At 42.4% G+C, this 16782-nt stretch overlaps 1 protein-coding gene across 1 annotated transcript in view; it reads right to left on the bottom strand.

The window, feature by feature from the left end:
* dnah6 (dynein, axonemal, heavy chain 6) overlaps positions 1-16782 on the bottom strand; it is a 276461-nt gene that overhangs the window by 84281 nt on the left and 175398 nt on the right. The window contains 5 exon segments of the mRNA XM_060916664.1: positions 7480-7683; positions 9518-9714; positions 9804-9927; positions 10020-10281; positions 15881-16116. Of these exon segments, the coding sequence (XP_060772647.1) occupies positions 7480-7683; positions 9518-9714; positions 9804-9927; positions 10020-10281; positions 15881-16116 (1023 nt within the window).

The following is a 16782-nucleotide window of genomic DNA, read 5'->3' as shown; positions in this document are numbered from 1 at the left end:
ATGAGAAGAGTGAAAACCGCTCCCACTGCCAACTCTTAATCCCATCAGGTCAAGTCACAGTGGGTAAGGTCATGGTTTTTTTCACACATTTCAACACAGTTCTAAAACTGCTTTTGAAAACAGCTTCATTTATCTGGTATTTGACTTTATTTTGGTATTTGACTGTAACAGGATGGATGTGCGGGCGCCACTAGGGGCAAATGGATCAGGCCGAAAACACAGGGAGAGGACAAAAAATCCAAGCACGAATTTTTATTTTTAAAACTTGGTGGCAATTTTTAGCCAAACAATGTTCAAAGCATGCTGTACCTTTTTTTTTTTTTTTTGGTATTTTTAATATTTTTAGAAAAATAGATTTATACAAAAATACATTTTCAAAAAGAAAATACAAAAGTTGTCAACTAGAATGTACCAGAAAATATTTGCTATGTCTCTTTAAGAGCAGAGAACAACAGGCAGCAAAGTCAATGTCAAGACAAACTCACCACGTGAGGTCAAACGCTAGACTCAAAACACAGGACTAGACTAACATACATAAAGAAGGTGACCAGCACCATTCCAACATGAAAGGGGAACACAATCACTAAACACAAACAATAACATTACAGACTCTGATGCATCATAAGGACATTCTACAACGTTTAAACAACAAGTTGACAACATAAACATTAAGACTAAACATTGCAAAACATCACCGTAATACAGAGATATACAACCCGCCAAAATGCACTTGAAACCGCCCAACTTGGGCGGGAAACCACCCAATCTGGCAACACTGGACCTAATCACTTGTTCAGCCTCGCCTCCGGACGTAGTTATGTAATTACTGATGCCTGAGAGGGCGGGGACGTGAATTCATGGCCCGACTTCCTGCTGTAAACTCTTGTCAGAGGCGCGTCATGAATTCTGGACCTACCGACTTTTTTATATTGTGAAAATGCGGGATATTTTCGGGAAAATAAAAAAACGGGAAGACAGCGGGAAATAAGTCAAAATAAGGGATTTCCCGGGAAAAATGGGAGGGTTGACAGGTATGGTTGGCAGTGGGAGCAGTTTTCACTCTTCTCATTAAACAACAAGTTGACAACATAAAGACTAAACATTGCAAAACATCACCGTAATACAGAGATATAGAAGCGGCTTGATCAGGGCCGTCTCCGTCTTCCCTGTGACGTTCTAGCAAGATGGACCGGACCAATTGCGGCCAGAGCGAAATAAATGAGTCTCTGTTTCATGTCGGCACTCTTTTGCCACCCGCGGAACGCGACAAGACAGTTCACCACCATGGCAAGAAACGGTATGCTACTTTTTTCTTTTCAGCACCTACCGGTAAGTCTCTGCAGCAACTTGGTACATTAAAAAGAAACATTAGAAATAATCTGTGTTGCGTTTTTCTTTCCATAAATGTCTTTAGTGAAACAGTGTTCATGGGCAAAAGAGTACCAGCAAAGTTTAGCGTCTTAGCATTTAGCTCAATGTTCCTGGAGTTGCCAGTCAGTGTGTGTGTGTTTAGGCACAGGTAGGCAGTGAAACAAGGGCTGCCTCGCCACCACGAGTCAAGGGAAATGTGCGGTCCATCTGTGACCGTCACACTGACTATTCAGTGTGTCTTGAAATTAACTCTTATACTATTTTACTCAGTTCAGAGCCACAACCAACTCTGTTACTCCGTTACACAATTACTCTGTAATTTTGCTCCAACTCCAAATTTCACTCTCATCTCATCTCATAATCTCTAGCCGCTTTATCCTGTTCTACAGGGTCGCAGGCAAGCTGGAGCCTATCCCAGCTGACTACGGGCGAAAGGCGGGGTACACCCTGGACAAGTCGCCAGGTCATCACAGGGCTGACACATAGACACAGACAACCATTCACACTCACACTCACACCTACGCTCAATTTAGAGTCACCAGTTAACCTAACCTGCATGTCTTTGGACTGTGGGGGAAACCGGAGCACCCGGAGGAAACCCACGCGGACACGGGGAGAACATGCAAACTCCGCACAGAAAGGCCCTTGCCGGCCACGGGGCTCGAACCCGGACCTTCTTGCTGTGAGGCGACAGCGCTAACCACTACACCACCGTGCCGCCCCAAATTTCACTTTCTAAACTTAAAATAGAGCAAAATTAACTATTTTGAGGAAAATACTTTTAACTCTGGAAAAAATTCCTCAGTCATTTTTCCTGTGTATGCACTACAGCGCACGCATATCAACCGATCTGCTTATAATAAATAGAAGAAATATTTACACTTACTCGAGTTGATCTTTGGCTGGATCGAGTCGATGTTTAAAAAAAAAAACAAGGCACCGTTCATCATCAGTGTCGCAGTTCAAGACTGAACTGAATCGCTGTCCTGAATCATCCGACGCGCATAAAATCCGTGTGCCATCTCGCAACAAGTTTTACCTCCAAATAGCCTAAACTATGTCTGACAGATTTTATCCAGTTTACGGTGTGTGTTCCCACCGCAAGACAGAAACCAACTGAAACCGAAAGAGTGAAAGTGATTATCATGCTGTTACCATTTGAACAGTCTTTTATGAACATGTAAGTGTGCGCTCAGCGCTCCGACTCTGGCGTGACTGAGTAAGGTGACAAGTTTTATGTTTCATCTAATTTAGGTAATTTAAAAACTATAATATTATTTGGCACTGGGCACATAGGAAAGTGTAAAGTTTCTGTCAATATGTTTATCATGCTTGTATGATAAAAAACTCGTGAAGATATTTACCTAAATACATGACCTGTTCTAGAGGTCTGCGCGGGACAGAATTTTCAGTCCCGCTCCCGCATTGTGCAGTCCCGCTCCCGCAAAGAATTATGATTTTCAGTCCCGCTCCCGCCCGCCATATTTTGTCCCGCTCCCGCCCGCAAATCCCGCATGATGCAGACGTTCGCGTTATTTCTCACGAAAGTTCTTGTCATTGGCTTGGGGAATTAAACATGCTGAGCTTAGCTGAGCTCTCCACTCACCGATCCTTCACCTAGTGCACGTAGCGAGGGTGCGCGATGCCAGGTGGCATGCGCAGCTGAGGCTTTACAGAGATACCCATTGTGAGCTTCACTAGAGGAGCTCTGCTCTTCTGCCATGATCGGAGATCTCAAACACGGAAGAGCGGAAAGGAATCGGAAACGTACGCGAGATTAGACCGCTGTGGCAGCGGGGGCGTGGCCAAGCAGCAGTCTGTGAATGGAGGGCGGGGTCGGGGAAGGTAAGTGGCTAGGTCATTACACCTGATGTCAGTTTGTGTGTGTGTGTTTGTTGCAGGGATGGAGTATAAAGGGAGGGGGAGAGGAGAGAAGAGGGATTCGCTCCCCGACCACAACACGTGTGTGTGTGTGTGTGTGTGTGTGAGTGAGTGAGTGAGTGAACGAAAGAAAGCTGAAAAGCTCAATAAAGTGAGTGGGTGTGAACACGAACTCTCGCCTGCCGTGCTTCTGTGCTCCACCCACATCGGGGATTACTACAGTGGTGCTGAAACCCGGGACGCACACCACTCACTTTATTGAGCTTTTCAGCTTTCTTTCGTTCACTCACTCACTCACACGTGTTGTGGTCGGGGAGTGAATCCCTCTTCTCTCCTCTCCCCCTCCCTTTATACTCCATCCCTGCAACAAACAAACACACACACACAAACTGACATCAGGTGTAATGACCTAGCCACTTACCTTCCCCGACCCCGCCCTCCATTCACAGACTGCTGCTTGGCCACGCCCCCGCTGCCACAACCACATCCGCAAATTTAGGCATCTTAAAATGTTTTTATTAATGCCAAATAAAATATCCGGCACAAATGATACTGTATATCAGTGGTTCTCAAACTTTTTTCACCAAGTACCACCTCAGAAAATACTTGGCTCTCCAAGTACCACCGTAATGACCAACATTAAAATACAGTAGCGTAGTAGGCCTAAGTATTCATTAAAAACAAGGCGGAGGTTTTATTTAACAAGTATATTTAATATTGTTGGCCACTGTAACATTACACACAGTACTTTGAACAGTAACACTGCGTTTAAATATAGGAAAATAAAACATTGTACTTAAATAATGAATCAAATAAAACTAATTGCACATAAAAGTGAAATAAACATTGTACTAAAATAAATATTAAGAGTTCTTAAAGATTAAATGAAAATGTACTTAAAAGTTAAATAACTGTACTGTACTTAAACGTTAAGTAAAAAAAAGTACTGTACTTGATGTACTTGAAAAAAAATCAAAACAGGCTATGCATAGCTGCAGTTCTTGCCGTTTCTTTGTATTTTTCGTCATACTTCCTCCTCACTGGTTTCTGCCGTTTGCTAGCAGTTCTGGGGCTGGTTTTGCCACTGTCGTTAGCATCTGCGCTCGGCTCACACACGTCCTCTTCAGTTCTCCCTCTCTCCTGATCCACGCTCCCATTCGCGGAACACGTTTTTAGTTAGCGGGACTGCAGCTTATCACCTCTCCCGCCCGCGCCCGCATTGTGCACTCCCCCTCCCGCCTGCGCCCGCAATGAGCTTTCAAAATTTGTCCCGCGCCGCACTGCTTTGCGGCGGGTCCCGCGGGACTCCCGCAGGAGTGCAGGGCTCTAACCTGTTCATTCTAAACCCGTCAAGCTTCGCCGGCGAAGCGCTTGACTCCAAAGGGTTAATTACTCACAAAATGTTAAATGCAGATGTAAATGCACCCAGATACAGGACTGAAGACATTTTAATCACTCACCTGAGGCACTCCAGCAGCTCTGCTCTAGGTTTTACTCAAGTACTGCAAGCTTCAGTAAAGCCTCATTACATGTGCATTGATTATAATCAGGGATCCCAGACGTCCGCTATTTAGCGGAATTCCGCTATTTTTCTAGCCAAAGTGGTGGTGTTTTGTTTTTTTTGTTTTTTTTTTAAATCTCTTGTATATCCGTTAAAAATATGTTTAAGTAAAATGACCAGCAGAATACGCTCTGATTTGGTTTGCTTGTTCAGCTTCGTTTGTTCTCGTTGACATTCGGGAACACTCGGAAGTTAAATTGATGTAAATACCGCGAGACTGTCCGCGATAGAACGAGAAAACAATATGGCTGCGCCCATTTGCTAGAAAATGTGTTTTAACTCCGTTCGTGCTTTTGTTTCTAACGCGTTGAACTTAATTCAATATGCAGGGCTGTGAAATTTCCGCGGATTCTGTCGCGAAAAATATCATCTTCACAAAACGTCTATTTTTGCATTAAATCATTGGGGGGGTCTAGTCGGTTTTAATCGCCTTGCACGAGACCGGCGGCTCAATACAGCCGGACTCGCGGAGTTTTATGCCAGCTGAGCGGGGAACACGTCTTGACTGCGACTCGTGCATGACAGAGCTAAAAATAGCTACTGCGTGACCTGGCACCGCGTACGTGAATTCTGTACTTACAGGGTGTAAGATCAGACATAGTTAAGATCAGTGTTGGGCACGTTACTTTCAAAAAGTAATTAGTTATAGTTACTAGTTACTTTTCCCAAAAAGTAACTGAGTTAGTAACGGAGTTACTTTGTCATAAAAGTAACTAATTACCAGGGAAAGTAATTATTCCGCTACATTTTGTTCCCCTCAAAAAAAATAAAATTCAATTAGTGTAATCATAATAAAAGTGAATGTTAAATGTGTTTAATGACTGAAATGGACACTTAACAGAACCAATTAGTAACGTTATCTACACTATATTAATATTTTTGTGGGACAATGTGAGATAAGACATCTATCAAATTTAATATATTTTTGTAGTTATTAAAATTATGTTACTAATTACTGGCCACTGACGAGGACAAACGCTTTGTTCCTCGACATAATGTGCATTGCACGTAAACACTCTTGCCTTTTATTTCAAGTAATGAAAAGTAATGGCTGTATTTCCAGTGTGAAAGCGCAGTGCTGGGCTGACCGCTCGCCATCGCTGTGCCTTCCGATTGAAAGAGCGCGCAGTAGTGCAGTAGGCGTGGCCTACCTACGTATGTTGTCCAAATCTACTCTGATTGGCTTACTGTGCCGTTGTCTCGTGTCTCCCCGCCCCACACTAAAGCAGAGTAAAGAAAGGCTGAACGAGCAGCGTGCCAGATGAGAACAGCTTTAATAAAGTAACGCAGAGTATTTTATTGTAAGTAACGGGAACGGCGTTATAACGATGTAAAAAGTAATTAGTTAGATTACTCGTTACTAAAAAAAGTAACGCCGTTAGTAACGCCGTTTATTTCTAACGCCGTTATTCCCATCACTGGTTAAGATGCCATCAAAAAGGAAAGCTAAGGAGGTGTTTGAGAGAGATGCAAAGAGGGCTAGAAAAGAACACACAGACAGACTGAAGGAAAAGATGAAAAAGAACAAGTTTGCAAAACTGAAAGAGATGGTGTTAAAGAAAAGAAAATGAAAAGACTTTCATTAGATGCTGTTTGACAGACTATGAGCATTTTGTAAATAGCTTTAATAGAGGAATGCAAATACTATAGAACTAATAACTAATAGCCTTACTGAAAGATGAATTGAAAGAAATAGCTGGGAGTGACGCAAAGAGGAATAGAAGGAGCCAGAAGTAAAAGAAAAGATGTAAATAATATATTAGATAAGAACCATTAGGTTTTTTAAACTTTTGCTCTGTAGACAAGAGACATTGTGAGAGATTCTTGGAAAAAGCCAGGACATAATACAAGAATTAAGTGTAATTTGGAAGACAACAGGTATCGCTCACTTAAATATTGAGCATGATTTTTCACAAAGTCATTTTGAAAGGCCTATCAAAGTTTTCTTTTATTAACATTTCTTTAAATTGTTATTTACACATTTTTTTAACTTTTATTTTGATTAAGAGATAAAATACAGGCACTTATTAGATATTTCAAGGTATTTTACATGGATCTTTCATTTTAAAAGAGAAAACTGTTGATAGGTATTTTATATGGCAAAATGAAGACCAAGACTAGTCAAATATTTACTTGTTGAGATCAATTTTTTACTTGCAGGAAATGCTCAGAATACACCATATAACACCTAAAGTGGCTTGGTGTCTGGGGCCCTGTGTGGCTGTGCCCCCCAGACCCCCCCCTTTTCCTAGGATTTCTTATTTACAATTTCACAGCCTTGAATATGTCGTGGAAAAAAGATATCGTCCATAAAAGAGATAGCGGAACAGTGTCCGGGTTAGAAGAAGTATATTCTTCAAAGCTGCATTTTCATCTAATTTTTATAGCTAAATAACAATTTTTTTTTGCCACTTATGTCATTGATTGCAAAATATGCCATCAAATAGATACACATTATTGTTAAATTCTGTTGCTTTTCTATGTTAAATCTATGTAAAAAATGTGTTCTATAGCATCTTTAAATGTTAAAATCTCAACAGCTTCAGGGGGCTTGCAGCGCCCTTGACCCCTGCTGATAGTTTCTTACATTCCTCTATTTTTTTCAATTACTGCTGGGATCCCTGTATAATGAAAAATGCTGGAAGGACTTGTTTAGGGGAAATCACCTGATCTTGGGGGTCGATCATGAGGGGCCAGCGGCGTCCGTGAGTCACCAAGATGCCGTTCTCGGTGGACACATTGTCACGGGGCAAACCTTGGGCGTTCCATTCCCGAATCTCGTACTGGTTGCCCAGGATTCCAATCAGACTGAAGTTGGAGCTGATGGGGATCCCCAACTCTTGACAGCGTGAGATCCACTGCTCTATCAGCTACACACAAACACACCAGATCAGTGAGGTCCATTTCCTGACTATAGGTTAGATTCGTTTTTTTTAACTTGGTCACGAAGAATTACAACCCCGATTCCAAAAAAGTTGGGACAAAGTACAAATTGTAAATAAAAATGGAATGCAATAATTTACAAATCTCAAAAACTGACATTGTATTCACAATAGAACATAGACAACATATCAAATGTCGAAAGTGAGACATTTTGAAATTTCATGCCAAATATTGGCTCATTTGAAATTTCATGACAGCAACACATCTCAAAAAAGTTGGGACAGGGGCAATAAGAGGCTGGAAAAGTTAAAAGGTACAAAAAAGGAACAGCTGGAGGACCAAATTGCAACTCATTAGGTCAATTGGCAATAGGTCATTAACATGACTGGGTATAAAAAGAGCATCTTGGAGTGGCAGCGGCTCTCAGAAGTAAAGATGGGAAGAGGATCACCAATCCCCCTAATTCTGCGCCGACAAATAGTGGAGCAATATCAGAAAGGAGTTCGACAGTGTAAAATTGCAAAGAGTTTGAACATATCATCATCTACAGTGCATAATATCATCAAAAGATTCAGAGAATCTGGAAGAATCTCTGTGCGTAAGGGTCAAGGCCGGAAAACCATACTGGGTGCCCGTGATCTTCGGGCCCTTAGACGGCACTGCATCACATACAGGCATGCTTCTGTATTGGAAATCACAAAACGGGCTCAGGAATATTTCCAGAGAACATTATCTGTGAACACAATTCACCGTGCCATCCACCGTTGCCAACGAAAACTCTATAGTTCAAAGAAGAAGCCGTATCTAAACATGATCCAGAAGCGCAGACGTCTTCTCTGGGCCAAGGCTCATTTAAAATGGACTGTGGCAAAGTGGAAAACTGTTCTGTGGTCAGACGAATCAAAATGTGAAGTTCTTTATGGAAATCAGGGACGCCGTGTCATTCGGACTAAAGAGGAGAAGGACGACCCAAGTTATCATCAGCGCTCAGTTCAGAAGCCTGCATCTCTGATGGTATGGGGTTGCATTAGTGCGTGTGGCATGGGCAGCTTACACATCTGGAAAGACACCATCAATGCTGAAAGGTATATCCAGGTTCTAGAGCAACATATGCTCCCATCCAGACGACGTCTCTTTCAGGGAAGACCTTGCATTTTCCAACATGACGATGCCAAACCACATACTGCATCAATTACAGCATCATGGCTGTGTAGAAGAAGGGTCCGGGTACTGAACTGGCCAGCCTGCAGTCCAGATCTTTCACCCATAGAAAACATTTGGCGCGTCATAAAACGGAAGATACGACAAAAAAGACCTAAGACAGTTGAGCAACTAGAATCCTACATTAGACAAGAATGGGTTAATATTCCTATCCCTAAACTTGAGCAACTTGTCTCCTCAGTCCCCAGACGTTTACAGACTGTTGTAAAGAGAAAAGGGGATGTCTCACAGTGGGAAACATGGCCTTGTCCCAACTTTTTTGGGATGTGTTGTTGTTGTGAAATTTAAAATCACCTAATTTTTCTCTTTAAATGATGCATTTTCTCAGTTTAAACATTTGATATGTCATTTATGTTCTATTCTGAATAAAATATGGAATTTTGAAAGTTCCACATCATTGCATTCTGTTTTTATTTACAATTTGTACTTTGTCCCAACTTTTTTGGAATCGGGGTTGTACTTATTATTAGGACATTTTATCAAGAGCTGTATTTAATGCCCCTAGTGGCCTAACAGTGACGAGGCTCTGTTGCTCTTTCGACTCTATTTTGGTCTAAATTCGGGTTCTGAATTCCCCGTGAGCGTGTGTTAACACTGTACCAGTTGTCTATAGTGGGAAGTGAAAGCTCCGTAATAAGCCACGCAGGCGGCTCCAATGAAGACGTTCCCGATCAGGTTGTTAATCTCCTGCTCAAACAATGCGATGCTGTCCTGCCAGCGCATGCGTTCATCAGCCAGCGCCGAAGTCAGCTTCCCTGAACGATTCAGCCGTGCCTTCGTCAGAGCCATGTTTTCAACTACACGCAGACACACACGTATTTACACACATCAGTACTTGTATTTTAATACGAATATGAATATGATCTTTCGTCTCCTTGACTCTCACCCAGGAGCTCTTTCTCAGATATGCTGGAGTTGAACTGCTTCTGCAGAAGTGCGATCTGATCCTCAACCTCCTGCAGCTTCTCCTGCTTCTGCTTTAGAGTTGCTGAAGTAGCATCGAGCTCTGCCTGGTAAAGAACAAGCACAAAAAAAAAAAAAAAAATCTGTAATACGGAACAAACCAAAACGTGAAAACAAAAACCAAAGATTACAAATTCACCTGGGCAGCGGCCAGTTTCTCTCGTTTAGGCCCGACTTCTCTGAGTACGCGGGAATAGAGGTCCATGGCTTTTACCCACATGCACATGGACTTGCAGGCTTTAGACACAGCCTCCACCTTCTCGGGGATAAAATTAGGGTTCTGGATGTAGCGCTGCAGCTTTTGAAGGATCTGTGGATGGATGTTGTCTTTGTCATAGTTTGTCAGCTTCTTCAGGAAGGTGGAGTCGCTGAGGACTTGCTTGGCACTCGCCCAGTCTGTCCTGTGAATGGGGAATCATGGGCAATAAAGGCTAAGTTTAGGGAATCATAGTAAGCAGCAAGTACACTTGTGTTCAAAATAATAGCAGTCCAACACGACTAACCAGATCAATCACTGTTTTTGGTGGAAATTATATCACTACATGGCAAATTATTTACCAGTAGGTGTAGTAGAGTCATAGAAAACCAACAGACCCAACAATCATGATATGCATGCTCCTGAGTCTGTGTAATCGAATAATTAAGTGAAAGGGGCGTGTTCAAAATAATAGCAGTGTGGAGTTTAATTAGTGAGGTCATTCATTCTGCATAGCTGCCAACATTCTGAAATTGTAAATAGTAATACAAGGTTGGGTACTGAGTCTCGGTGGGGGGGCAAAGCCCCCCACCGCCAAAGCTTTCTAGCAAAACTACCCTGAAAAATCACACAAACAAAACAGTTTGACAAAATTTATTCTACAAACTAAACTATCATCTTACATTATTTTGCAAAGTTCTTTTCAACAATGGAAACAAATTTACCTGGAACTAGAATACATATCATCAAAGCAATTTGGCACAGATCAAACATAAAAGGAACCTCTTGTAATCAACACCAAACATAAAAATGCCTCAAAACATGCTTGGCACAAAGTGAAACGGCTCAAAAAAGTGTCAATTTCAACTTGCTTCTTCACATGACTACAAATCAAAAAGAACAGAATCAACAACACACCCCGGGCATCAAATCGTGCCGGCCAATCACAACGCAAGGTTTTTGTTTGGATTCTTTGGGCGGGCTTTTGCAGGAGTGACGACAAAGCTGCGCGACACTGGAGAAAGCGCTAGTGAACTGTCGCTAGTTTGACTCCGCTTTGGAATCAGTTTTAGAAGAATTAGACTTGGCGTTTTCGTTGAAACATGAGCAGGAAGAGGCTCTCCGCTCATTCCATGATCGCTGAATCTTCACCAAAACACTCGACGCTCCAGTGGTGTCCCTCTCCACATGCTGTTTGTTTACCCCATAGACATATAAACAGACGCTGCATTGAGCTGGTGGCCCGTTGCTGGGATACGTCAGAATGTCCGCCATATTGGATGTGGCAAATCTTCCCCGTAAACCAATGCAAGTAAATGGACTGAACTTCATAAAGCCCCTTTCTACAATAATATTTAACTCCATGCCTTTTATTCACCCATTAAGACACACACGTATATATTTGGGAAACAAACAGGCATCAAAACAACACGTATAACTTTTAATGTGATGGTTATAAATAGTGTGCGAAATACCCTGTACACTGCAAACTAGCGACAGATCGGCGATAGATAGCTCAGGTAAGCTAATCAGTCAGCATACCGCAGCAAGCTACCAAAACCTGAGGCCACAAAGTGAGCTGCACTGTAAAAAAAGAATAGTTGAGAATACTTGAAATTTCAAGGCAACAGTCTGCATTAAGAATTTTATGTTTTGCCAACGATGTGCCCATGATAATCCAAACTATGATAAAACTGTTATCTTTATTAAGAATTCTTAATTAAGTCAATTTTCAATTCCTCATTCTGCCAACATAGATTTCTCTTTTTGCTGAACAGTGGCATTCACAGTAGTACAAAAAGGCAATTGAGGTTATCAGACTTTTTTGGGGGGCTTTTTTCACCTTTATTTGGATAGGACAGTGTAGAGACAGGAAATGAGTGGGAGACGGGGAGGGATCGGGAAATGACCTCAGGTCGGAATCGAACCCAGGTCCCCGGGTTTATGGTATGGTGCCTTATCCACCTGAGCCACGACGCCATACCCACGATGTGGGTTTTAAAAACTTTATTTCAATATTGAAGTTTTGTAATTGTGTAGAACAATGAAAAAAGGCATGTATAGTTTAATGATAAATTGTGATGGCGTCGTGGCTCAGGTGGATAAGGCGCCATACCATAAATCCGGGGACCTGGGTTTGGTTCCGACCCGAGGTCATTTCCTGATCCCTCCCCGTCTCTCCTGCTCATTTCCTGTCTCTACGCTGTCCTATCCAAATAGAGGTGAAAAAAGCCCCAAAAAAATCTAAAAAAAAAAGTGTGATAACCTCAATTGCCTTTTTGTACTACTGTGAATGCCACTGTTCAGCAAAAAGAGAAATCTATGTTGGCAGAATGAGGAATTGAAAATTGACTTAATTAAGAATTCTTAATAAAGATAACAGTTTTATCATAGTTTGGATTATCATGGGCACATCGTTGGCAAAACATAAAATTCTTAATGCAGACTGTTGCCTTGAAATTTCAAGTATTCTCAACTATTTTTTTTTACAGTGTGAATGAGCGCCAAACTGAGTTCGGCCAGGTTCTCACGTCATACCAAAACAAAATACATCACTGATTCCTTCCCATTCAGAAAGGTTAAAAACATTCATCATAGTGTGGGACTGTATTCTCTAATTCTCACTGCTTATAACTCTACACCTCCCCGGTGGAGATGAGCTGGGAAACTGAAGGAACAGTATTGAAAAGTATTTTTCCAGTCTCACCTGTGAAAGGTAATCCCATGTGATCTCGTTTGGACGGTAAACCTGTTGGTACAGTTAAACGCAGTCAATATGGCGGCGAGGATGACGTATGATTCTACGCAGAATGCGCCGTCTATGTTTATATGTCTATGGTTTACCCTCCCCCACTGCTTTCTGTCGCTCTGACTACGTCACAGTCACTGTTGCGCTGATTGGTCAGAGCGGGTTCAAATACGAATCCCACCAGTGATAGACTTTGAAAATGACCCATGAAAATTGGCAAAATCGTATTTTATTGGAGTAAATTCGTATTTTCGTAATCAAAACGACAAATCGTAATAAATACGATTTATTCGTAGTAGTTGGCAGCTATGATTCTGTGAAAAAACAGATGTCAGTCAGGTGGCCCTAATTTAAGGATGAAGCCAGCACATGCTGTACATCCATTTCTCTCTGAAAACCTGAGAAACATGGGTCGTTCCAGACGTTGTTCAGAAGAACAGCGTGCTTTGATTAAAACGTTGATTGGAGAGTAGTGTTGTGCATGAACGCGTTCAAAAGAACACGCTCGTTTTTCCATGAACTTTGAACTGAACGCAACAACTTTGTAATGAAAGAACTTGAACGTGAATTCGTTCAAATTATGCGACATGAACGACAAACATGAAGATGAATGAAACATGAAACCTGATGAATCGAGTGGCACGTCTACTTGCAAGATATTTTACGTTCTACTACTTCACTGTCAGTCTGATGTTGTTGTCACTCGCTGCCCTGAGGTGCCGCGTGTGTGCAATGCATCATGGATAACGTAGTGTGAAGCTGGAGATAGTGGATGGCTCTATGATTTGGCTCCATACTACGTTACCCATGATGCAGCAGAGCAGAGTAGGCGTAACCCAGCGTTCCCTAGCTACAGGCAGCGGACAGCGCGCACACCACAGCCGGCGCACACTCACAGCAACATGGCCAGTGAAAGTTCAAGTAGCGGCACGGAGAACACAGATGAGACGGATTCTCCTCATGGTTATTTACAGCAATTTTACACAATTTCACACAAAGACTCAGACGGTAAAAACCTTACCTTTCTGTGTAAGCTCTGTCCACCTTTCCTGAAAAAAACAAGTAAGAACATCGACAACGTCGTTCTCAAATTTGAAACGACACATTGAGTTGAAGCATCTGTCCAGTTTCAAAGCATATATGCAAGTCCTCGAGGATCAGAAGGGAAAGGGCAAGAAGATCCCCTGCCAAAATCCCAAAATCCAAGTCACACTGCCTGCAGCCGTCAAGAGTACCGCTGTCTCCCAGCAGCAGGTAGATAAACTGATTATTGACTACATTGTGGAAGATTTACAACCACTAAGCAAAAATCCTCGTTCATCAGACTAGTTTATTAGAAGTTACTGTTAGTTGAAACTGAAAGCATTTGCTTGAAGTCACGTGTAACGTTTTGGTGCAGTGGTTGAGTCAGTGAAGAAATCAAAAATATTTTGTCCTTTTTCCATATATAGTATGTACAATAACTTCCATTTTGTGTGATAGAATATAATATCTATAATATGTGAGTAGTTTTGAGCTAGAATGTAGCATATGATTTTAGTCTTTATTTTCATATCCCACCTAAAAGTAAAATGAACTGAACTTTGAACTAGTTCACAATTAAAACTGTGAACTATGAACGTGAACAGTTCACTTTTAACATGTTTGAACTGAACTTGAACTAGTTCAAAAAAAGTGTGAACTTGCACAACACTGTTGGAGAGGTAAAACGTATACTGTAAAGGAGTGCAGAAAATGATGGGATGCTCGGCTAAAATGATCTCCAGTGCTTTAAGATGGACAGCAAAGCCAGAGAGACGTGGAAGAAAACAGAAGACTACCATTCGAATGGATCGAAGAATAGCCAGAATGGCAAAGACTCAGCCAATGATCAGCTCCAGGGTGATCAAAGACGGTCTGAAGTTACCTGTGAGTACTGTGACAATTAGAAGATGCCTGTGTGAAGCTAATCTATCGGCAAGAAGCTCCCGCAGAGTTCCACTGTTAAAAGAAAGACGTGCTGAAGAGGATACAATTTGCCAAAGAGCACATCGACTGGCCTAAAGAGAAATGGAAAAACATTTTGTGGACTGAAAGTAAAATTGTTCTTTTTGGGTCCAAGGGCCGCAGACAGTTTTTCAGACGACCCCCAAACACTGAATTCAAGCCACAGTACACTCTGAAGACAGTGAAGCATGGTGGTGCAAGCATCATGATATGGGGATGTTTCTCTTACTGGGGTGTTGGGCCCATTTATCGCATACCAGGGATCATGGATCAGTTTGCATATATCAAAATACCTGAGGAGGTCATGTTGCCTTATGCTGAAGAGGAAATGCCCTTGAAATGGGTGTTTCAACTAGACAACGACCCCAAACACACCAGTAAGCGAGCAGCATCAGGGTTCAAGACCAACAAAATGAAAGTCATGGAGTGGCCAGCCCAATCCCCGGACCTTAATCCGATAGAAAACTTGTGGGGTGACGTCAAAAATGCTGTTTCTGAGGCAAAACCAAGAAATGCAGAGGAATTGTGGAATGTTGTCAAATCATCCTGGGCTGGAATACCTGTTCACAGGTGCCAGAAGTTCTCCGAAACCGTGGTTATACAACTAAATATTAGTTTAGTGATTCACAGGAATACTAAATCCTTAAGATTTTTTCAGTTTATACAGTAAATATTTGGAGTTTGTAATGAAAAATGCAGACACTGCTATTTTTTTGAACAGCCCAATGTTCATTTTTCTTCATTTTCTGTAAAGTAATTAAAATATTCATACATTTTTCTTCATGTTTTGATGTAGAATATAATGTGCAGTGTTCCCAATGCATGGAAATAAAAAATATTATAAGGATTTTGACCTTTACTCACGTTTTTAAACACACTGCTATTATTTTGAACACAACTGTATATCATCAGCGTGGGGGATGCCTGCCAGCAGGTCCAGGACACGTCAAGCATCCCCCATCCCGAGGACGTACTTGCTGTTTACCAGACACACACGACTGTTTGGGAACCCAATTCCAGTTTAGCATGATGCATACAACCTCACACACAGAGTTGTCACGTCACTCACTTGCTGCTGAGCAGGATACACACTGCCTCCATGACGGTCATGACAAGGTCGGGCGGTTTAGTGAACACACGGATCTCGGAGATGTCGGCCTTGTCCAGCGCGTTCAGAGCCTTGTTGGCCTCCTCCAGAGCGGGCAGAGCCCTGTCCAGGTCTTTCTGCGCTTCGTCTGCAATGGCCTGCGTTTTGTTGGCTTTCTCCTTTGCCAAGGACTCGTCCTCCTTCACCACTCTGCGCACCTAGGGGTTAAAGGTCAGCAGAGGAGGCTGTAACTCATCTCATCTCATCTCATTATCTCTAGCCGCTTTATCCTTCTACAGGGTCGCAGGCAAGCTGGAGCCTATCCCAGCTGACTACGGGCGAAAGGCGGGGTACACCCTGGACAAGTCGCCAGGTCATCGCAGGGCTGACACATAGACACAGACAACCATTCACACTCACATTCACACCTACGGTCAATTTAGAGTCACCAGTTAACCTAACCTGCATGTCTTTGGACTGTGGGGGAAACCGGAGCACCCGGAGGAAACCCACGCGGACACGGGGAGAACATGCAAACTCCACACAGAAAGGCCCTCGCCGGCCACGGGGCTCGAACCCAGGACCTTCTTGCTGTGAGGTGACAGTGCTAACCACTACACCACCGTGCCGCCCCAGGCTGTAACTCGAATGTCTTAAAAGATCTTTAGCCGTTCCGGTTTCGTTACGAATCCATCTACCAGAATTCGCTGTTCAAATTTTATCATCCATCATGTACATTTCAAAAAGTGCTCCATTTTTATGATCTACCCATTCATCCGACAGAATTTACTGTGTTCCGTTTCTACAATCCATCCATTCATCCCTCTATCATTCATCCATCCATCAATATTATAGAGCTCCATCCAACAGAACTAAAACTCTTC

This window comes from Neoarius graeffei, chromosome 3 (assembly GCF_027579695.1).
Source record: "Neoarius graeffei isolate fNeoGra1 chromosome 3, fNeoGra1.pri, whole genome shotgun sequence".
NCBI lineage: Eukaryota > Metazoa > Chordata > Actinopteri > Siluriformes > Ariidae > Neoarius > Neoarius graeffei.
Note: the sequence above shows the minus strand (reverse complement) of the source record. Positions and strands in the feature narration are given on the sequence as shown.